The 24,614-nt window shown below is 38.3% G+C and overlaps 1 protein-coding gene across 2 annotated transcripts in view; it reads right to left on the bottom strand.

Annotated features, from left to right (window-relative positions):
- Nucleotides 1–3,095: 3,095 nt before the first annotated feature.
- Nucleotides 3,096–24,614, bottom strand: part of GLCE (glucuronic acid epimerase) — a 122,849-nt gene continuing 101,330 nt past the window's right edge. For both annotated transcript variants that reach the window (XM_068554582.1, XM_068554573.1), the window contains 3 exons: nt 20,941–21,536; nt 17,621–17,866; nt 3,096–7,079 (listed from right to left, as the gene is read on the bottom strand). In XM_068554582.1, coding sequence (XP_068410683.1) covers nt 6,055–7,079; nt 17,621–17,866; nt 20,941–21,523 — 1,854 coding nt within the window. In that variant the 5' untranslated portion in view covers nt 21,524–21,536 and the 3' untranslated portion in view covers nt 3,096–6,054. The remainder of the gene's footprint in view (nt 7,080–17,620; nt 17,867–20,940; nt 21,537–24,614) is intronic.

The following is a 24,614-nucleotide window of genomic DNA, read 5'->3' as shown; positions in this document are numbered from 1 at the left end:
ACCAATCATACTTACCAGATGGTAACTGTATCTTTTCACTAGAAAGTGAGCCGCAAACATTGAAACTCATCACCAACACATTTAAATTCACATCCATTTTCAATGTGACATCCTAAATGAGTTGGTATAATGAAAATCAGTATTTTATCCCTATATTGTTAACTATTTGTAACAATAATGCTACAATAATGCAGACTTGATATTTTTTAAATTGTCATGAAACAAAATCTCACCACAACCTACAATTCTGATATACTCTGTATCTAAATATATTTTTTCAATACTTCAGAGTTCTATATTCAGAACGGGCTAATGGAAATGGCACATGGCAGGAAGAATAAAAATCTTGCAGCTGATGATGGTGTCTATATACTTTTTTAGCACCAGTGCTTAAGCTTAGTGGTTACTTTTTGATCAACTATTTCCCTAAAAAAACTTTAAGATCAACTAGTTCTCTCTTATTGGACTTGTGTTAGGAGGCAACTGAAGCCCACGGGGGGTGGAGTAAGTTCCTGATGTGATAACAGCAGAGCCAGAGAGCCTTGCCTCCCGAGTCCCCGGTCTAGATTTCAGTCCACCTAACACTCCCCAAAGATCTCTGAGTTTTGGCCTTAGCTGGTTGTCAATAAATTAAATGGCAAGCCTGGCTAGTTTGGTTTCCGTGCACTGAATGAGTGAAGAATGGTTGCTAATGGGCTGAATTGTGTCCCACCCAAAATCCATGTTGAAGTCCTAACCACTAGGACCTCAGATTGTGACTGTGTTTGGAGAAAAGACCTTTAAAGAGGTAATTAAGGTAAAATGAGGTTTCTGAATTAATGGGCCCTGATTCAATATGACTGGCTAGGACACAGACAACACACAGAGGGATGACCATATGTGAGGACACCGCAAGAAGGCAGCATTCTGCATGCCAAGGAAAGAGGCCGCAGAAGAAACCGTCCCTGGTGACACCTTGATTTTGGACTTTTACCTTCCAGAATTGCGAGAAAATAAATTTCCACTATTTAAGCCACACAGTCTGTGGTTTTTTGTTATTTTTTTTTTAATGGCAACCCTAGCAAATACAGTGATCCAGACTGAAGGAAAATGTAGAACTCACATTATACTTTTCTTTATAATAGAGACACTATGTTATTAAGTAGGGCTCATTTATCCTAAGGATACAGTGGAATCTCATGGAACCGGAGTGGAATGCTGATGGCCTCAGAAATGCATTGGAGGGACTTCCCTGGTGGCGCAGTGGTTAAGAATCCACCTGCCAATGCACGGGACACGGGTTTGAGCCCTGGTCCGGGAAGATCTCACATGCCGCGGAGCAACTAAGCCCATGCGCCACAACTACTGAGCCTGAGCTCTACAGCCCACGAGCCACAACTACTGAGCCCGCATGCCACAACTACTGAAACCTGTGCACCTAGAGCCCGTGCTCCGCAACAACAGAAGCCAGCACAATGAGAAGCCCGCGCACCGCAACAAAGACCCAATGCAGCCAAAAATAAATAAATAAATTTATTAAAAAAAAAAAAAAAGAAATGCACTGGACCCAGGGCCTGGAGCATTGTCAAGATTCTGTTTTCATCTCTGCTTTTCATTGTGTATCTGCTTCAGTTTTGTTTTGTTTTGTTTTTTAAATCCATCCCAATTTCCAATTCCTGGGGGAGAGAATGTTTGGCCCAGCTTGAGTGAGGGACTCACCCCTGGTCTAAGAGTCATGTTAGAAATGACTGTTAGAGGGAGGCAGAGTCACATGGCACACCATGGCCCTCACAGCCCTGTGGAGGGCTTCCCTGGTGGCACAGTGGTTAAGAATCCACCTGCCAATGCAGGGCACACGGGTTCGAGCCCTGGTCCGGGAAGAGTCCACATGCCGCGGAGCAACTAAGCCCGTGCGCCACAACTACCGAGTCTGCGCTCTAGAGCCCGCAAGCCACAACTGCTGAAGCCCACAGGCCTAGAGCCCGTGCTCCGCAACAAGAGAAGCCACTGCAACGAGAAGCCCATGCACTACAACGAAGAGTAGCCCCCGCTCGCCGCAACTAGAGAAAGCCTGCGTGCAGCAACAAAGACCCAACGCAGCCAAAAATAAATAAAAATAAAAATAAAAAAAGCCCTGTGGAGACAAAGGAGGCGTTCTCAGGAAAGGAGCTCACCAGACTATGGAATAAGTCCTGTGCAGCATGGAGGGTCTGTCTCCTCTCAAGGGCAATGGGGAGGCAAATATGTGATGCTCAGTGCGCTAAAGCAGAATGGCCGATGTATTAACAGTTTGGCTACAGATAGCAAAATTAAGGCAAGAGCAGTGCAAGACCTCATTCAGACCAAGGACTGCTTGCAGTCTTATGGCTGTTTCCCAACTGAGGATGAGAGAAAGAAGAGATGACAACAATGTTGATTAGCAGCCTGTCAAAGTATGTGCACTCATCAGGTAGAAAAAGTTGATTGGTGATCAATTGGAATTCCATTATAGAAATGGTGCAGAATGTTTATAATCTAAAAAATAATGTGCAATGAAACATAACAGGAAGCCAGACTAGTCTCTGGTTTCATACATATTAGGGAAAGTAAAATCATTACTTTCTGAGAGGAAGAGGGGGCAGAGATTAAATAATGCTTTTTGTTCTGGAGAAGAGGTTATGTATGGGAAATACAGCAAGAACAAACTTTCAAATAAATCGGAATCAGACAAAAGTGGTTACCAGCCTGAATTAGCATGGGAAAGGGCATCCTCACAACTGTCACAGCACCTTGCTTTTGCTCACGTTACCCCTTCTTCTTCCACCTGGTACCCAGGCCTGAAGCCCCTGCTTAGGCTATCTCCTCTGTAACACCTACCCTGACTGACCACACAATTTGGCATTTTATTTTTCTGAAACTGTTTTGTGGACATTGTGTTCCCCCTATAGACTAAACCTCCTTAGGATGAAGGCCCATATGATATTCCCCACTTTGTCTTAAAGGGCCTGACACACCTTTAATGAACATTTGTTGCCTGACTAGTTGTCACCAGCTGAACAGAAAACGGTCAGAAATATGCTTGCTGGGCTCAAGTAATCTTAGAATAATCAGAGAAGAAAGAGAAACATCCAGGTATGTTCCTTTTAAGATAAAAACTTTATTTTACAATTATATAAAGCTGCTTTACATTAAGCACAAACAATCGATTTACGTTGTATAGAAACAAAATACCTTTTCATCTGCAAAAAATCAAGTTTTGCTGTATATAAAACTAACATGTGCACATTGTGCTTAAACTGCAAAGTCTGTACAGCTTTACAAAGGACTACCCTTCAGAAGGGCATCCAGTAAACACTTTATTGCATATTTAACACATGGTCTATAACCCACATGTACAATGGAAGAGAAACAAGAAAAACAATTAAAAGGAGGATGAAAATAGCAGCTTTCAGTGAAAGTTTGCACACCGACAAAGAAAAAGGCCTGCCACATCTGTAGAGTTGTGCTTGTGTGTCATTTTTGTACTTGCTCACATACACTGGATGGTTTTTGGATGAAGCCTTTACGTACAGTAACTCTGAACGGGTCAAACCTGACCTTCATCTGGAAACTTTTGGCTGGTTTTATAACTGAAGTGGCAATAGGTTTAATTTAATATCAAAGCTAACTCAGGGTAAGTGTAAACAACTAATACCCACATTCTTGGAACAAAGAAACATTTAAAGAAATAAAACAAAACTTTAAAATACCTTCCCCATTCTCGCAAAGCTCAGACTAAATAAACATTTTGCATGATTTAAAATCCTAGAAAACTCCACAGGTGTTTAGGAAGAAAAGTGTGATGGATGGTCTTGGGCAGTGTTTCTCCACATATATCCCCCGGTTCACTTGCATCAGAATTACCTGAACACTTATGCTTCACAGGCCGATTTACTGAATATCTGGAATCTCTATTTCAGAAAGCTCCCAGGTGATTCTGAGGCATTAGTTTGAGAACCACTGGTTTGTACAGCCAGTGCTGCTACAGGGTCAACTCACCCTCTTTGAAAATTCTGGGATCACAGGAAAAATCGAGTTGCTGTTGCAACGTGGAAGGCAGTGTGAAACCAACAGCAATGAAACAGCAATGCCATTTCTAGATCAAAATGTCTTTCTTTTTTCAGTGGAAAAAGACAGCCACATTGTTAAGGCACTGATATTTGTCACAGAAGCAGTACCACACTGTTTTCATTGAGTCCCTCAATCTGAAGTACCAGTATGCAAACACAAGGCAGAAGTCTGGACTGCTCTAAATAATAACAAATACGATGGAGTAAAAACGATTTCCAGATTGGAGAAGGTTTATTTTTGAGCTCTGAAATAAAAAAAGCAGGAGTCCAGATATTCTTGTTGAGACATCTAATGTATAAGAATTACAAAGGTCAACGGCTAGGGGGAAGCCTAATAACCCACAACTGTTTTGTTGTGGGCAAAATCGACTTGTGGTCACATAAATTGGGAGTTTAAACTTACTTTTCCATGGCCAGTTTAATACTGTCTTCAGTGGTAGATCTTCGTTCCTGCCCCCTTTGCCACTGATACATATATTTTGTACATAGATACGTATGTATTGTCTGGTTTCTAAGTGGTGTTGGTAGGCTGAGTTCAATCAAGATGTAGTGTGCAGGCAGGTGCCCACCTGGCTCTTGATGTGCATTTCATACAGGTCACACACAAACTGCACGGTGTGTGTCAGACTCAGTCCCCTGAAAATATGGGGTCTCATGTTTCCATTCTGTATAAGTTATTGTATTGATTTAGCGTATTGTCATACACTAAAACAAAGACAGCAAAATCAGCCTCCTTCAGTTCTGACCTACTGCCTGAAGTCTTATAGCAGACACTACCCAGGGTAGAGGGCTATGATACCTATTTATGTGAGGTATAAAACCAAAATAAAGGTCTGATTACACATGTACAGCTAATGCAGTAGCATCACTTTTATCCAATAGCTGAAATAATTTAAAGTTAAAATTGCAAAGGAAAAACACTGATGCACAAAAGGCAATAGTTTGGAAAGTTGTCGACCAAGAATGATCTAAGTAGAAAAAAAAAAAAAAACCTGCTACAAAACCTTATAATATCTGACCTAGTAATTTTCTTTAAAGGGGAAAAAAAATCTTAAAAAGACAGTGGTAGTGGACTTATCAAAATTACTACCTCCTCTCCAAATTTAGGTTTATAATAAAAATTCCCAAATGTCCCCCCAACATAGAAAACACTCTCTAGCATAGTCTGAAATGAAATACAAAATTCTAGACAGTGACAAAAAGAAACCACCACAATGGGGGTAGAGGAGGGATAGAATGATTATCAAACCTTTACTGATTGTAGATCAAGTTTCATAAAACAGATAACATTTCTGTAATTTCTTGTGCAGTCAACAAGTTTCATTTTAGTTGTGCTTACATTATATAACTGTGAAGCCTGAACACTGGTTGTGTTTTTAATTTACACGTTTCAAGAAAACCATAAATTCAAAATATTCTCCATATATAACAAATTGAACAAATCCAACAAATGTTCATTCACTCCCAAAAAATCAATATATAGAAAAGAAACATCATTTTTAAAGTTGCACAGTCCACTATTCAGGCTACAAGTACATATTTACTGTATTACAGCACATTATTTTTTTAAAGTCTGCTTTCAACATAAACATAAATAACCACATTTTAAAAGAGCCCCATACTAAGTTTGCAGGCAAGTGCTGGACAGTTGGCCAGTAAGAGCTACTTACCATTGTCTTTCCCAAACCGAGAGGACTGGACTATCTGTGGAACTATCTGTATAGGGTGATAAGCAAGGCCAAGTTAAACATTTTCATTCACCCACTGACTAAACACTTTTCTGCTCCAAATGCCACCTCCATTTCTAAACACCCAACTCATGGAATGCAATTATCTCAGAAGGCTGGTTTTAAGGATCATTTATCACTTTGATGTAATCCACAAAAACCTAGTATACAACCTTTTAAAATGTGCCTATGCTCTGCTGACAGAGAGCCCGTAGTTTCTGTGTACAGCAGAGGCTGAAATATGATTTTGGTTCTGAGATCTAGTTGTGCTTTGCCCTGCTGCCTTTAAGGTAGCTTTTCCACCTCTTGACAAATTCTTTGAAGACTGGGGACTCATCAATGGTGCTGAGTAGCTGCAGTTGGTTGATGTGGGTGGTGTGATAGTCCCAGCGGGCCAGGTTGGGGGCAATGCCAAGCATGAAGTGCCGGAGGTCATAGATGGTTCCTGAGCCAGTGTCGTACAAGGGGAGCATGGATTTAAGGGATTCCATGCCACGCTCATACAAGGACCTCGCTTCTTTCCCGAGTTTTTCCCCTGCAGTTTCTTTTAAGTCATACAGCCCAATTAAAGAATACATAAAGCCATTTAAAACAAAAGAGCTAGGTGTGGTTGGATATTCTTCATACCAGTCATGTTTATTCATAAACACAGCTTTAACTCCATGCTGCTCTGATAGAAATTTGTAAGGGGCTGTTGCCCTTAAAGCTGAATTGAGGAATACATGGTCTTTTGTTAAGAGATAGGCCCGGACTAATGTAGAAATGGCTTGCCCTTGGGCCATGGCAGAGTACCACCCTGGCTCTAAAGACTTGAACCCTTCCCCTAACTTACGGGTCACCATAATTGGCCAGCCACCTTTCTCATCCTGGTTCCTCACCAACCAATCACTGGCAGCAAAGAATGCGGCCATGTGGGCCGTGGTAGAGATGGTAATGTTGTCGAGGAAGCCTTTCCCTTTTGCAGTCAACCTAACTACCTTCTTGGGCATTATTTTGGTTGGCTTGACAGCTTTTGTATTGGAAAGACCCACTCCTTTCCGGAGGTCAGTGACCAGGTCCCTGGTAACCGTGCTCCATGAAGTTCTGGGCCCAATGCCATAGTATATGTCTCTTTCTTTAAAAGCAATTAGCTGGGTATTTGAGACATAATGTACAGTGAAGAGCTGATTCTTTTCTGTGGTCTCCAGAACCACAGACACACTTCCGTTTGTTAAGAACTTGAGGTCAAATGAAATAATAAAATCTTTTGTGTTCCCCAGTTGCAACGATACACCATCACTGGTTTCTGCAGGGGGAAAATATGCCAAAAAAGACTGGTTAGAATAGAGGCTCTTTGTATTTAAAAGTTACTTGCAATTCATCCTTGACAATCACTGACCATACAAAATTAATACTTCAATTTTTTTTTTTTTTTTTTTTAAGCCTAGCTTTATTTATTGATTGATTTTTGGCTGCGTTGGGTCTTCGTTTCTGTGCGAGGGCTTTCTCTAGTTGCGGCGAGCGGGGGCCACTCTTCAATCGCGGTGCGCGGGCCTCTCACGAGCGCGGCCTCTCTTGTCGCGGAGCACAGGCTCCAGACGCGCAGGCTCAGTAGCTGTGGCTCACGGGCCCAGTTGCTCCGTGGCATGTGGGATCTTCCCAGACCAGGGCTCCAACCCGTGTCCCCCTGCATTGGCAGGCAGATTCTCAACCACTGCGCCACCAGGGAAGCCCACTTCAATATTTTATATGTCAGATTTTTTAAAAAATTTTTATTTTTACTAAGTTAACCATAAACAGATGACAACTGTTGAGTCCGTGATGGCTTGTGAGCATCAGGGCAAAGCTCTTACCTTTTGGCCTGTCTAGTTTACATTAGAGGGGTTAATGGCCTTAGCAGATAGCTAAGGTACTGTGGTCAAACTGCCTTTTCTAGATCAAATACTGGCTGACCAATAATCAATGACTGTCTAGTATACCCATTCTACAAAAAGAAGAAATATAGCCAAAAGCTGGCTCAGCACATAATATTACAAGAAAGAGCCTACAAGAAAAGAACAGTTAGACATGAATTAAAAAAAAAAAATTTTTTTTTTTTTTTTTTTTTTTTGGCTGTGCTGCGTGGCTTGCGGGATCTTAGCTCACCAACCAGGAATAGAACCTGGGCCACCAGCCGTGGAAGCATGGAGTCCTAACCACTCGACCACCAGGCAATTCCCTAAAAAATTTTTATTTACTTAATATTTAGTAAGTATTTACTATGTTCTAAGTGCTTTACACATATTAACTCATTTAGTCATTATAACACTTACAAGAGTAGTGCTATTATTACTCTTACTTTATGAATGATGAACAGAGACACAGAAGTTAAGTAACTTGCCTAACGTACAAAGAGTTGAACACAGGTTGTCTAGTCGGGCTGTACGATACATGCTCTGAATCACCAATCGATGTTGAAAATGATAGGTTTGTTTTCAGATATTCATTGGAATTGTGAATAAATTCTGGAAATTAAGCAATCGGCTCATGTAGTCAACAAAAAGTGAGGAATACTGGGGGAGGCTCTGGAGTTAAAACAAACAAACTTTGTTTGGATTCTCACTTCATCACTTACTAGCTTTGAGATGTTCAACAAGATACACCTATTTGAGCCTCAGTTTCTTCACGTGTTAAGTAGAAATAATATTACTTTGCAAGGTAACTGTGAGGATTAAAAAAAAAAGGATAGTGCCTTGGAACATAGTATAAAATGATGATGATGATGATGATGATGATGATGATGATGATTCTGAAGCCAATGGTTTCAGAGGCTGATAAAATAGCAGAGCTGTTTTATTTGGCAGATCGTCAAATAGGAAATTTCTCTTGCATGTCTACAGTACGATGATGGCTGACTCTCAGAAAGTTGACTTCTACCAAGAAAAGAAACTGAGCATATTAAAACCAAACAGTAGCAGCAGCAGGAAGATGAAGAGGAAGAGGAAGAAGAAGAAAAAGAGAAAGAAAAACAACAAAAATATATGTAGCACAAATTTTATAACATTAAAGGTAAATGTGAATATCTTGGTCTATACAGAGCTTAAATCTTTTTTTTTTTTTTTCTTTTTTCTTTTTTCCTCCCTCCCACCCTCCCCATCCCACGCCCCCAGGCGGTCACAAAGCACTGAGCTGATCTCCCTGTGCTATGCGGCTGCTTCCCACTAGCTATCTATTTTACATTTGGTAGTGTATATATGTCCATGACACTCTCTCACCCTGTCACATCTCACCCCTCCCCCTCCCCATATCCTCAAGTCCATTCTTTAGTAGGTCTGTGTCTTTATTCCCATCTTGCCATTAGGTTCTTCATGACCTTTTTTTTTTTTTTTTTCCTTAGATTCCATATATATGTGTTAGCATACTGTATTTGTTTTTCTCTTTCTGACTTACTTCACTCTGTATGACAGACTCTAACTCCATCCACCTCATTACAAATACCTCCATTTCATTTCTTTTTATGGCTGAGTAATATTCCATTGTGTATATGTGCCACATCTTCTTTATCCATTCATCCGATGATGGACACTTAGGTTGCTTCCATGTCCTGGCTATTGTCAATAGAGCTGCAATGAACATTTTGGTACATGACTCTTTTTAAACTATGGTTTTCTCAGGGTATATGCCCAGTAGTGGGATTGCTGGGTCATATGGTAGTTCTATTTTTAGTTTTTTAAGGAACCTCCATACTGTTCTCCATAGTGGCTGTATCCATTTACATTCCCACCAACAGTGCAAGAGGGTTCCCTTTTCTCCACACCCTCTCCAGCATTTATTGTTTCTAGATTTTTTGATGATGGCCATTCTGACCGGTGTGAGATGATATCTCATTGTAGTTTTGATTTGCATTTCTCTAATGATTAATGATGTTGAGCATTCTTTCATGTGTCTGTTGGCCATCTGTATATCTTCTTTGGAGAAATGTCTATTTAGGTCTTCTGCCCATTTTTGGATTGGGTTGTTTGTTTTTTTGTTATTGAGCTGCATGAGCTGCTTGTAAATCTTGGAGATTAATCCTTTGTCAGTTGCTTCATTTACAAATATTTTCTCCCATTCTGAGGGTTGTCTTTTGGTCTTGTTTATGGTTTCCTTTGCTGTGCAAAAGCTTTTAAGTTTCATTAGGTCCCATTTGTTTATTTGTGTTTTTATTTCCATTTCTCTAGGAGCTGGGTCAAAAAGGATCTTGCTGTGATTTATGTCATACAGTGTTCTGCCTATGTTTTCCTCTAAGAGTTTGATAGTGTCTGGCTTTACACTTAGGTCTTTAATCCATTTTGAGTTTATTTTTGTGTATGCTGTCAGGGAGTGTTCTAATTTCATACTTTTACATGTACCTGTCCGATTTTCCCAGCACCACTTATTGAAGAGGCTGTCTTTTCTCCACTGTATATGCTTGCCTCCTTTATCAAAGATAAGGTGACCATATGTGCGTGGGTTTATCTCTGGGCTTTCTATCCTGTTCCATTGATCTATATTTCTGTTTTTGTGCCAGTACCAAACTGTCTTGATTACTATAGCTTTGTGATATAGTCTGAAGTCAGGGAGCCTGATTCCTCCAGCTCCATTTTTCGTTCTCAAGATTGCTTTGGCTATTCGGGGTCTTTTGTGTCTCCATACAAATTGTGAAATTTTTTGTTCTAGTTCTGTGAAAAATGCCAGTGGTAGTTTGATAGGGATTGCATTGAATCTGTAGATTGCTTTGGGTAGTAGAGTCATTTTCACAATGTTGATTCTTCCAATCCAAGAACATGGTATATCTCTCCATCTATTTGTATCATCTTTAATTTCTTTCATCAGTGTCTTATAATTTTCTGTATACAGGTCTTTTGTCTCCTTAGGTAGGTTTATTCCTAAATATTTTATTCTTTTTGTTGCAATGGTAAACGGGAGTGTTTTTTAAATTTCACTTTCAGATTTTTCATCATTAGTATATAGGAATGCAAGAGATTTCTGTGCATTAATTTTGTATCCTGTTACTTTACCAAATTCATTGATTAGCTCTAGTAGTTTTCTGGTGGCAGTTTTAGGATTCTCTATGTATAGTATCATGTCATCTGCAAACAGTGACAGATTTACTTCTTCTTTTCCGATTTGGATTCCTTTTATTTCTTTGTCTTCTCTGATTGCTGTGGCTAACACTTCCAAAACTATGTTGAATAATAGTGGTGAGAGTGGGCAACCTTGTCTTGTTCCTGATCTTAGTGGAAATGGTTTCAGTTTTTCACCATTGAGGACAATGTTGGCTGTGGGTTTGTCATATATGGCCTTTATTATGTTGAGGAAAGTTCCCTCTATGCCTACTTTCTGCAGGGCTTTTATCATAAATGGGTGTTGAATTTTGTCGAAAGCTTTCTCTGCATCTATTGAGATGATCATATGGTTTTTCTCCTTCAATTTGTTAATATGATGTATCACATTGATTGATTTGCGTATATTGAAGAATCCTTGCATTCCTGGAATAAACCCCACTTGATCATGGTGTATAATCCTTTTAATGTGCTGTTGGATTCTGTTTGCTGGTATTTTGTTGAGGATTTTTGCATCTATGTTCATCAGTGATATTGGCCTGTAGTTTTCTTTCTTTGTGACATCTTTGTCTGGTTTTGGTATCAGGGTGATGGTGGCCTCGTAGAATGACTTTGGGAGTGTTCCTCCTTCTGCAATATTTTGGAAGAGTTTGAGAAGGACAGGTGTTAGCTCTTCTCTAAATGTTTGATTGAATTCACCTGTGAAGCCATCTGGTCCTGGGCTTTTGTTTGTTGGAAGATTTTTAATCACAGTTTCAATTTCAGTGCTTGTGATTGGTCTGTTCATATTTTCTATTTCTTCCTGGTTCAGTCTCGGCAGGTTGTGCATTTCTAAGAATCTGTCCATTTCTTCCAGGTTGTCCATTTTATTGGCATAGAGTTGCTTGTAGTAATCTCATGATCGTTTGTATTTCTGCAGTGTCAGTGGTTACTTCTCCTTTTTCATTTCTAATTCTATTGATTTGAATCTTCTCCCTTTTTCTCTTGATGAGTCTGGCTAATGGTTTATCAATTTTGTTTATCTTCTCGAAGAACCAGCTTTTAGTTTCATTGATTTTTGTTATCGTTTCCTTCATTTCTTTTTCATTTATTTCTGATCTGATCTTTATGATTTCTTTACTTCTGCTAGCTTTGGGGTTTTTTTGCTCTTCTTTCTCTAATTGCTTTAGGTGCAAGGTTAGGTTGTTTATTCGAGATGTTTCCTGTTTCTTGATGTAGGCTTGTATTGCTATAAACTTCCCTCTTAGCACTGCTTTTGCTGCATCCCATAGGTTTTGGGTCGTCGTGTCTCCATTGTCATTTGTTTCTAGGTCTTTTTTGATTTCCCCTTTGATTTCTTCAGTGATCACTTCGTTATTAAGTAGTGTATTGTGTAGCCTCCATGTGTTTGTATTTTTTACAGACCTTTTCCTGTAATTGATATCTAGTCTCATAGCGTTGTGGTTGGAAAAGATACTTGATACGATTTCAATTTTCTTAAATTTACCAAGGCTTGATTTGTGATCCAAGATATGATCTATCCTGGAGAATGTTCCATGAGCACTTGAGAAAAATGTGTATTCTGTTGTGTTTGGGTGGAATGTCCTATAAATATCAATTAAGTCCATCTTGTTTAATGTATCATTTAAAGCTTGTGTTCTGTTATTTATTTTCATTTTGGATGATCTGTCCATTGGTGAAAGTGGGGTGTTAAAGTCCCCTACTATGATTGTGTTACTGTCGATTTCCCCTTCTATGGCTGTTAGTATCTGCCTTATGTATTGAGGTGCTCCTATGTTAGGTGCATAAATATTTACAATTGTTATACCTTCCTCTTGGATCGATCCCTTGATCATTATATAGTGTCCTTCTTTGTCTCTTGTAATAGTCTTTATTTTAAAGTCTATTTTGTCTGATATGAGAATTGCTACTCCAGCTTTCTTTTGATTTCCATTTGCATGGAATATCTTTTTCCATCCCCTCACTTTCAGTCTATATGTGTCTCTAGGTCTGAAGTGGGTCTCTTGTAGACAGCATATATATGGGTCTTGTTTTTGTATCCATTCAGCCAGTCTGTGTCTTTTGGTGGGAGCATTTAATCCATTTACATTTAAGGTAATTATTGATATGTATGTTCCTATTCCCATTTTCTTAAATACTTTGTGTTTGTTATTGTAGGTGTTTTCCTTCTCTTGTGTTTCTTGCCTAGAGAAGTTCCTTTAGCATTTGTTGTAAAGCTGGTTTGGTGGTGCTGAACTCTCTCAGCTTTTGCTTTTCTGTAAAGGTTTTAATTTCTCCATCAAATCTGAATGAAATCCTTGCTGGGTAGAGTAACCTTGGTTGTAGGTTTTTCTCCTTCATGACTTTAAGTATATCCTGCCACTCCTTTCTGGCTTGCAGAGTTTCTGCTGAAAGATCAGCCGTTAACCTTATGGGGATTCCCTTGTGTGTTATTTGTTGTTTTTCCCTTGCTGCTTTTAATATGTTTTCTTTATATTTAATTTTTGATAGTTTGATTAATATGTGTCTTGGCGTGTTTCTCCTTGGATTTACCCTGTATGGGACTCTCTGTGCTTCCAGGACTTGATTAACTATTTCCTTTCCCATATTAGGGAAGTTTTCAACTATAATCTCTTCAAATATTTTCTCAGTCCCTTTCTTTTTCTCTTCTTCTTCTGGGACCCCTATAATTCGAATGTTGGTGCGTTTAATGTTGTCCCAGAGGTCTCTGAGACTGTCCTCAGTTCTTTTCATTCTTTTTTCTTTATTCTGCTCTGCAGTAGTTATTTAAATCTTTTTAAAATTTATTTAATTAATTTATTTATTTGGGCTGCGTTGGCCTTCATTGCTGCACGTGGGCTTTCTCTAGTTGTGACGAGCGGGGGCTACTCTTCGTTGCGGTGCGCGGGCTTTTTTTTCCATTGCAGTGGCTTCTCTTGTTGTGGAGCACGGGCTCTAGGCGCGTGGGCTTCAGTAGTTGCGGCACATGCACTCAGTAGTTGTGGCACACGGGCTTAGTTGCTCAGTGGTATGTGGGATCTTCCCGGAACAGGGCTCGAACCCGTGTCCCCTGCATTGGCAGGCGGATTCTTAACCATTGCACCATCAGAGCTTAAATCTTAAAAACACATTCACATGTATTATCTCATTTGTTCCTTACAATAATCTTCTGAGGCTGGTAGAGCAGGAATTACTGCTTCCATTTTAGAGATGAAGATATGGAGGCTTTGCAAGGGTAAAAGGTTTGCCCAAAGCCGAATGCTAACTAGTGGTAGAGCAGGGACTAGAAACCAGGGTTCCTGGGTCTAAGCTCAAAGATTGTGAAAAAGACATGATATTGGAAATACCATCCTCATGAGAATAACCAGTGGAAGAATTATTTCTCTTAAACATAGCTATAGAATCAGATCTACTTTAAGGCGTCCTTGAGGAAATCTTGGGTGCTCCTTATTGGAGCAATGATTGGGAATGTGAACTGATGATAGTGTATACAGTGTGATTAGCTTGGACAGTATTATCACCATGTTGAGCTGATCATTTAACTCTTCCAACACTGGACTCTACCAGTGTGGATATAACTGACCCAAGGCTCTTAATTACTTCATTTGATGGAATAGACAATTACGGAAGTTGTACTGAGAATGAGAACATCTTGCTAGATGTATGATGCTTTGAGTGACTTTTTAAAAAGTGATTTCAGAAGTATATTTCTAACACAGTAAAAATCCATTTTATCTGGAGAAATGTCAACATGCAACCTCTCTCTTAGCTGGCATTTTCCTGTATCTATAGTAAATGGAATCTGATGCTCAGTACAACGTACTTGATGTTTCAGGATGTTTCGCAGGATTCTGAATTGACTTATGAATTACTCAAGATTAAATTATATTCAGCAGAGGCTATCTTGAGTGCTACTTATTTTTTTATTCTTATGGTAATGCCTCATTAATCAGACAACACTGTTAACTATGGCATCCATTCTCACCACCATCTTCAGAAGTCCAAATGGGAGAAAGTTGAAGAATTATACTTTCTTCTCAGAATTCCATTCTAATTTTTACTTCATGTATACAAATCTAATGAAATGATATAGTTCGATCAATCACCTTATGTTTCAATGTAACAGATTACGTAGTTCAAAGGACTCAGTAATGAATGATGTCATTTAACACCACCAGAGGGGGTTATTGAGCCACAGAGGAGAAGTGACAAAGATGTCGCAATCCCCAATTTAAATCAATCCACAATCATATGAGACAGGTCTTTTAATTCCTATTTTATAGATGTACAGAGAGGTTAAATATCCTGTCTACGTCACTCAGAAGGGTCTGAATGGTAGCAACTGGGACATGACTGTGGTTGTGGCAACCACTTTGGAAATATACCAGGCAAAATTTTGAGCTCTACTGGAGAGTCCTAAGCTATCTGGAGACCTGTGCTTTAAATCTACTAATAGAAAGTTTCGAGCTTCCTGTCGCTTGAAATCCATGACTCCTCTCTCTGACCGGTTATTCCCAGGAGTCACTATTAAGTGTCTATTTTTGGTATATGTGGTACATATAAATGTATTTTAGGCAACAAAGGATGATAAACACTTAAGAATAGTCTTTAAATTAATGTTTCCACACATAACATGAACTGTTATTAATCAACAGGTTTGCTATGTGGAGTGAGAAGAGGCCTTACTCAGAACCTCAAGGAACAGAGAGACAAGGGTCAGGCAGAAGAAAAGTTCATAAGAAGCCTCAGAAGGAATGGCTACACAGAGAGGGGAAAGTGAGGTCATGGAAATGAAGTGAAGAGAGTGCTTGGGAAAGGGAAAGCTAATTTAATAAAGCAGGACAGGTATAAAGTTTCAATTCATTCAATTTTAAAATTAGGTAGAAGGAAAAAAAAACATTCTTCAACAAACAAAACAATAAAAAATATGCTGCAGACCCATGTTATGGTTTTTCCCTCTAGATAATCTTATTTCCTTTCAGGGAAAAAAATTCAAGGCCAAAAAGGAAAAAGACCAACAGCATGTAGCCTCTGGTCTTCCAGAGCCTCACTTCACTTAGGCCTATGCTTTTATGCACAAGTTCCAATTTCTTCTCATCAATGATTCTCTGAATTTATCTCCCAAGAAGACTATATCATCTAAAAAGCCTCATTTCCCATTCCTACGTTTCAATAAACGTCTCACCTTTTTGATTTCCTTCTCCTGCTCTGAGCAACAACTCCAACTAACTCTCCCTCATATACTTGTATCAAATGCAACTCCAGACACATCCAAGATATCAAAACAAGCACCACATTCTTAGGTAGCACACTCCTACCAACAGAGAGTTCCAATTGTGAGTAGCTAGTGTGCCACTGGCAGAATGTCTGTCCCAGACAGTTCTCTCCTCCATATGCTTAAACCCACCTTGGGAAGTAGTTTCATCTCCGGTTGCTGGCTGCAGAATGAAGGGCTAAAGTGAAGGCCCTTCACTTAGTATGAGGAGACCTATTGTTTGTATTAACCAGGGTACCCAAAAGTGCACAATGAAATCTATTGCTCTGAATAGGGCAGAGTTCAAGAGATGGTTCTAGAAAACCTCCCAGTACTTGAGGAGATCGAGATGAGGGCTGCTGTTTTCCACCCTAATCCAGACTACATTATTAATCAGTGTGAAGATAAGCCCTCTAGATGCAACCAAAATCAAATGTCCTTTTTAGTCTAATAATTTCCCGCTATAAATCATAAGCTAAATATTCTTAAACATCTCTATGTACTTTCTCACCCAGCCAAGCCTGCTGTTTTACAATAAGCAAAGATGCTCTATGTACTGGAATATCACAGAATGCCATAGGGTAAAAGAAGTTTTAGTCACAGAATAAAAAGTAAAGGTCACCACCCATTATTTGCATTGCATTAAGCCCTCATAAATCCATTACTTAAGGCCATCTAGAATGAGTAGATTTGTACTGCTGTTTTCAAGGTCTGTGAATTACACAGTTATCAGTAAAGGACAAGGACAGAATACAGAAAAGGTCTTACAACCTTTTCTTTTTATTTACCAACTGGCAAGGTTGGTGGGAGGGAGGATGAGTTCTGTTCTTGACAACATTTCCCCAGCCGAAAATTAAGCCTGAGGTGCTAACTAAAATTATTCTATTGTCTTTTTAAGTAATGAACTCATTAATTCTCATGGATATTGATTAGTGGAGAGAAATACATTACATCCCAATTAATGGGACCGTCTTAGTAAAAGGGGAAATGTTGCATAAAGTTAATTTGATTTTATAAAAGATTTTATTAATGAAATGGCTTTATATGAAGTTCGAAACAATCTAGTACATTAACAAAATTCAATATAGAAAGCAGGCCTGGTTGGTAATGCTATATTACTTTGAAAAAATAAAAAGCTACTGGTAAAAAATAGGCAAAGGAAAGGATGGCTCTCGCTATAAAGAAAAATTTCTACCTTAATGCAAAATAGTTTAAAAATTAAAGGATGAGTACTGTGCTGAAACATTAAAATAAACTGAGAAACTTTATTCCTGTGGGATCTGGTTCCCTGGAAGGAGAAAGACATCATGCAGTAACCTGGTTCTTGTGGCTTGGCTCTTCATGCAGTAAATATTCCTTATATAACCTTAAATTTTTTAGCTGATCCTTTTTTAGATCTCACTTGGATGACACTATTTGTTTCTTCATATATGTAAATATCAAGCGTCTGCTAATGTGTTTTTTAAAAACCATAAAAACAGTTTTAAGGGAGTATCAGGTGCCATAAATCGACATAAAATTAGCAAACACATATAAAAACACATCACTCACCTGGAGCAGTGAACTGTTTAACATTGGTGAATCTAGACTTATCAGCCACACTGGCCATAAAGCAGCCCTTTGGCACGGTCCAGTCATTGGGCTTGCTATTTTTGCCCCTGTCTTCTGCTGTTTCATATACCTCTATGTGAGGGGGTTTCTCAGTTAGATTCTTGCTGTAATGACTTAACCCATACTGTGCAATCTGGATTGGGTAGAAATAGCCTTGAGGTCCCCATTGTGTAGATAGAGGTACACCTATAAAACAGAGAAACAAAATAAATACCTATCTGCAGACATTCATAATCCTATTCTGAATACCACTCTTCACTGTTTTACTTCTGGGGGAGTTATAGGGTTATCAGCAACTTTTAAGCTTCCTTATTACACAGTTTTCATAATTACTAAAAACGAGTACCAAATTAACGAGAAATGAAAAACAGAACTAAATGCTCATTCACTCTCATTCATTATTTGTTGACAGACAGCAATGCAATGTTGTAGATCATCTTTTTAAGGACTAATTGTTAATGTGTGCTACTTTTGCTCATAGCTACAGATGTCATATTTCATAATTCTGTTTCATACATTCAAGTTTTACACAATTTAAATACATATAGTTAATGTTACCAGCTTTATTCTAGAATATTAAACCTGAAATTTTCTTAACATCTGTACTTAACAGTCAAGTTAATTACATACTAATCTTTCCCTCCGGTGTCAAGATGTGGTCTAGTAACTTTATCATCTGATGGTTAAAAGTATTTGCTTAAGAAGCCAGCTATGACTAGGCAACTTAAAGTATAAACACAGTTTGCAATTCTTTTTCATATCCTTCACATCAAAATGTAACTCTTGAGAACAAAGAGTGCTTTTTTTAAAGAATGAATTAAAGTTGTATATTTAACCATAGATTCTTGATAAATTCATTAATGGATTACCTCTTGTAAAGTTCTAAGCAAAACTTTTAAATGTTTGGCATTAGTGTTTATTTTAGTAATTTCCTACATGGGAAATACAATAATACCACACTGTACAGAATACTGTATTATTGCATCATGGTGTATGTGTTGAGAGATAAACTCCTATTTGTAGTCCTAAAATAAATTAACAAGCAACAGATGGGCATGGCAGAAACTGGGAACCTACAAAACTATATGTGTTTTGATGTAGTTTCAAACTAGTTTAAGGAATTAGAGACCATATAGGCTAAGAAACCTAGGCTACAGATAAGCTTTTTAACTTCAATATTCTTTCTCCAAGGGTAGATTTTTTTTTTTTCAAAATTCAAACAGAATTATTTTCACTTAATAAAAGGAAGGTTTACACTATCTCATTTGATGGGTAATAACTACAGTAATGTGCAATTGGCCTAAGAAGTGATAGACTGATCAATGGAACAGAATAGTAGGCCAGAAACATACTCTGGTAAAGATTTAGAAACATACTCTAGTTTCAAAATATTTTAGTATAACGATAAAGATTGAATCATTGATCAGCGGGGAAAAGAGATTATTCAATAAACGTTAAGGGAAAAAAAAATCTAAAATTAGGCCCTGACCTTGTACCATTTGTCAAAATATAAATCAGTTTAGCTGGACTAAAAAGTTAAATATTAAAAAAACCCCATAAAACTATTAGAGAAAATACAGATGAACAGCTGATCATGGCATGGCAAATGATTTTCTAAGCATAAAAGGAAGAATTAAAAAAAAAAACCCTAAGTTTAGTAAACAGAACTAAAAATTTCTAAAACTAACAAATCATAAATAAAATGGAGACAGCCAAATTAAAGAAAATATCTTTAACAAATGCAACAAGGTGCTACCACCCTTGCTATATATATAAAAGGTCTCACAAATATATTTTTCTAAAAAACAACATTAATCACATTAAAAAAGGGGGAAAGAACATCAAGCCCATTCTATAACGGTTAAAAGCATATGAAAAAGATATCTGACCTCACTAATTGCTACAGAAAGCAAATTATGAGATCCCCTTGTAAACAATAGATTAAAAAATAAACTTTCATGATGGCAGGAGTTGGGTGACAGAAGCACCCTTATACTCTGCTATTGGAAGCGTGATTAGGGTCAGCCTTCGGTTCCATACATTATTATGGCATGTCCTTATTATGCATATTAGTGATTAAAATATTCAATAACAAGAGGAAATAATCATAATATGTTGAACGATAAAAGAATACAAAATTGACTATACAGCATGATTCTAATTTGTTTAAAAATGTATACCTACAAAAACAACAAAAAAATTGGAAAAGACATCAAAACATTAACAGTGGTTATGGTTGCTTTTTACTTTTTCTTTAGCATCTAAGCACCTATTAAGCTTATACACTTCTAAAAATTACTGGAAAAAAAAAAGGTTTGGCGATGGATATCTTTCAAGCCTCTAAAAAACTATTACCCTCCTGAACACTGCATAATAAATATCATTATAACTATGTTAAAACATATACCTAGGTATAAAGACCTTCTGAGAATATACAAAAATGGTAATAATTATCTTGAATGGTAAGAATATAAGTGAATTTGCCCCCTTCCTTCTTCTAAACATTCAGTAAAGATATTACAAAAATTAAAATATTAAGATATTAAAATCACTTTCTATAACAAAATGAGAAAAATGAAATAAAACCCAAACTAAGCAATCTTAAAACACACTAAGTTCTTTCCTCTGATTAAATGATATACTTTAAAGTCAAATTCAATATGGCTTTCTGATCAATCCTAGGTTTGAAATACAAATTCCAAAATGTATTAATTATACCCATAAGGAACCCCCAGGTTTTAAAGACAATGAAAGACAATATGTAATAGACTATAGGAGTTCATGAAGTTCAGAGAAAATGGTATTATGTATTATCTTGTTCTGAGAACTGTAAACCTCCATCCAGGGATGATACCTGGCTAATCTGGTAATAAGACTTGGTACATTGATGGGTCCACTGGATGGTCTGTCTCCCTTTCTCATCTCCTCTCATAGGATATGATAATAACCGTACAGGATAATAACTGTATATTCTAATGCAAAATTTCTGGAGATGCTGTGCCTTGACTTTACTGATGATAATTTTAGTTTCTGGGGCAGGTTAATGGCATAATCCTATTTAATCAGGTATGATCTTATTGTAGCCCTTAAATCACACCATCTAGAAAGTTCAGGTTTAACCTGTTCCTCCCTGCTAAGTCAGAGTGATGAAAGGTCTCTTGATAGTAAGCTATGTAAGTACTTGCTATATAATTAACACAGTCTCTTATTCCTCAACACAATCAGGACAGAAAAATGCAGTGGAGTAGATGGATACCAACCTTCAACCCCACTTATGCACTTGACTCTGTCTCGGACTTCCACATTGTAGCCTTCAAAGGACATAAATACACCATCAGGGTGATAAGGGGCTCTCTGTGCATAGACTTTGGAATAGCTATGAGAGAATTCAAACCGATCATAGCCATCATACTGAACCACCTTTCCGTAAACGTCAAAATATTTCTCTACCCAGGTGAATGGAAGAAAGACTTCATTCCCCTCTCGTCTCCCTTTAATTGTGTGTTCATCATTTATGAGACAGTCAATTTCTTCATATTTGAGCCCTAACACCTTGCTTCCCCCATTGCTATTGAAGCCCCCAACAACAGGGGGCGCTTTCTGCTGTTCCTGAGGGAATGCTTCCTCAGAGTGCTTGGCCATGTGGTTCACATAGTTGTTGCTCTCAGACGCTGCTGCTCTTTTTTCTAACGCATCCACTCTGAAGCCACTACTCGAGTGCCGTGGAAACTGGATCGCTTTGTCGCTGGAACACTTATTCCACAAAAGTACTGTGACCAAAGTGAAGAGTGCGCAGATGACAATCAAAGTCTTATAGTTGACCCGAGCTGCCAAGCAACGCATATTCAGACCATACCTATGGAGGCAAGAAGAAAAATTCACACAAAGATGTACTTACTGACATTTTATAGGGTAAGATTTACTTTTTTATACTGAACCACCACATTAGGGCAATTTTATTAACTGCATGTAATCTGATCAGATTTAAAATTGCTAACTCAAACTTTTCAGCAGAGACAAAGAAAAGGCAAGCGGTGCTTCCCCCTCTTAAAATGCTCAGTTAGCACGATCCTCTAAAGCAAAGATTCCCAATCTTTCTCTGTTTGTCGCTCCCTTGGATTCTTAATAATTTTTACATGAAGCCCCTAGGTCAAAAAAAAAAAAACCTATTACTTCCATTTGTGAAGTAGTTGGGCTCAAACAACTTAATACATATTTTTGTCCTAACAACTGAGTAGCTGTTTGAAAAAAATATAACAGGTCATGTCAAGGTCAACACTGACATCCATGTTGCCAAATCCAACAATGAATTTTTAGTGCTCATCCTATGTTACTTCTCAGCAGCATAAAATAGTAAACGACTCTTTCCTTCCTGAAACACTTTCTTCCCAGGACTTCCAGGGCACCATTCTTTCTTGGTTCTCCTTATACCCCAACTGGATGCTCCTCCTAGTCATCTTTGATCATTCCTTCTCATCTCTCTGAACCTTAATGTTGAAATGCCTTAGGGTCCCAGTCCTCACACCTCTCCTGTATCTCTATTCACTCCCAGGTGATCTCACCCAATCTCATGGCTTTAAATACAATTTATATGTTGACTTTTCCCAAAATTCTACCTCCAGGCCAGACCTTTCTTCAGAACTGCAGGCACATATACCTATGTGCCAATCCAAGTATCAATAACTGACATCTTTATTTGAAGGTCAAATGGACTTCTGAAACATAACATTCAAAATTTAATCCCTAATCTTTCCCTTCAATCTGTTCCTCCTTTACCGCTCAGACCAGAAATATTGACTCCTTTCTTGTTCACCCCATATCCAACCAGTCAGGAAATTCTGTTGTCCCTACCTTCAGATTATACCCAGAATCTAATCACTTTTCACCAACTACACAAGTTGCCAACACATCAGAGCCACTGCCATATTTCACTTGGAATATTACAGTGATGTCTAACCTGCTCTCCCTGCTTTTACCCTTGCTCTACTATTCTACCCCAAAGTCTATTCTCAACATAGCAGTCAGAATGATGCTTTTAAATATAAGCCAGATCCTGTCTTTCCAGTCATGATGGGAGAAGAATTTGATGCTGTTGTCCCTACTGGCCATGTGGTGTACCAACCAGTTGTGATTGTACTGTAGGTAGTCCTGGAATGCTTGTTGCTGGGGTGGGAAACATGGAAAATTATGGGTTAGTTACATGTGCAACGTATGGAATATCTCTGCCCACTGAGAGTAAAGAGAGTAGGCTTACTGCTGTTTGCTACAGTAGCTCTGTAATTTATTTTATGGTGTAAATCCAGAACTACTTATTTTATGGTTGTAATCCTTCTTCCCCCTTTTCCTCTCAATAAACCCTTCTGGCAGCAATGAGATTAAAAAAAATCAAACCGTAAAATGAAAACGTTTAATGAAAAATTACACAATGATTTTCTGTTTTTCAAGAAAGCTGATGTTTTTCAATTAAAAGCTCATTTCTTTTAATTCCAAGAGGAGGTAAACCCTGAGTCCTTGCATGTCTGAAAGCAACTTTATTCTGCTCTCACCTTTGATTAATAGTTTGGCAGGATATAGAATCCTTGGACTGCATATTATTTTCTTTCTAAATGCTGTAGGCAATGTTTTACTTTCTTAAAGCATTATGGGCTACTGATGAGAGGTTTGACTTCAGTCTGATACTTGCCATTTTGTACATGACTTCCCTCTGGATCTTGTGTTTACCCTAGGAATTCTGCAGTTTCGCGAGAATGTGTTACAGTATGATATCTGATTCACTACTTCAGCACTTGGTGTGCCCTTTCAACCTGAAACCTTGTGTTCTCTTATTCTTGTTTAATGGATGTAGTATCTTCTTGCAGCTCTGAGTATGTTAGAGTTCTGTTTTTGTAAAGTTCTCTCTGATTATCTCTGTTTTCTTTAGTGGTCATTTTTCTGGTTATATTAGTCTCTTCCATGGTGTTAGCTTTCTTCACATGCCTGTGATCTTTGTTTACTCATTCATCTTTAGGCTTGAATGACTCATTAGCCAACACAGATTTCCTCTGTTATTGTGAAGATGGCCTGATTTTTGGCTAGATTGTTCTCCTGAGAGGGGCTCTGTGTGGGTTGGGTACAGGCGGAGTGACAGTGTTCCTTTCGGGTGTGTGGGTGGGTAGCCAGCAGGCCCTCTAAATACCAGAATGAAGATGACTTTTTCTTTTGTCCTGGGGACATAACTCGTACTCTAGAAGCCTTCGCTTTTCCCAATTTCTCTAAAGAAAATCTGGCTGGTGTTTTGGCTGGGGTCACGCCAGCTATCTATAGTTCAAGTGCAGGGGTGAAAGAGATAAGGGGAAGGAAGGAGAGGGTACAGCCATGCCTTCTAGTACTGGAACAGAGATCCGGAAATCTGTTTAATTATCACCCTATGGTAATTTTCCTATTTATTGTTATTGGCTTCTTCATTTCTTATTTCTATATATTTTATTTCAGTGGGGCATCAGGAGGGAAGGTAGGCAAAGATATGGGTCTGGTACAACTTGGAAATCATACACAGATTGTTAAGAGCTGGAATCCAATAATATATTTTATCATCTGCATTATTACTATGAGAAAATGTGTTGAACACTAAAAAAAAAAAAAGTGTGGTAAAAGCAAACCTTCAGAAGTCATATATTTATAAGCTGAGGATTTCCTTATATAGTGGCATGGGCAAATTGATAATACTAAGTGATGTTCTTTGTTTTAATTTTATTTATTTATTTTTATTTTTGGCTGCGTTGGGTCTTTGTTGCTGCGCGCGGGCTTTTCTCTAGTTGCGGTGAGCAGAGGCTACTCTTCATTGCGGTGCGCGGGCTTCTCATTGGGTGGCTTCTCTTGTTGCAGAGCATGGGCTCTAGGCGCGCAGGCTTCAGTAGTTGTGGCGCTCGGGCTCAGTAGTTGTGGCTCACGGGCT

This window comes from Eschrichtius robustus, chromosome 1 (assembly GCF_028021215.1).
Source record: "Eschrichtius robustus isolate mEscRob2 chromosome 1, mEscRob2.pri, whole genome shotgun sequence".
Lineage (NCBI taxonomy): Eukaryota > Metazoa > Chordata > Mammalia > Artiodactyla > Eschrichtiidae > Eschrichtius > Eschrichtius robustus.
Note: the sequence above shows the minus strand (reverse complement) of the source record. Positions and strands in the feature narration are given on the sequence as shown.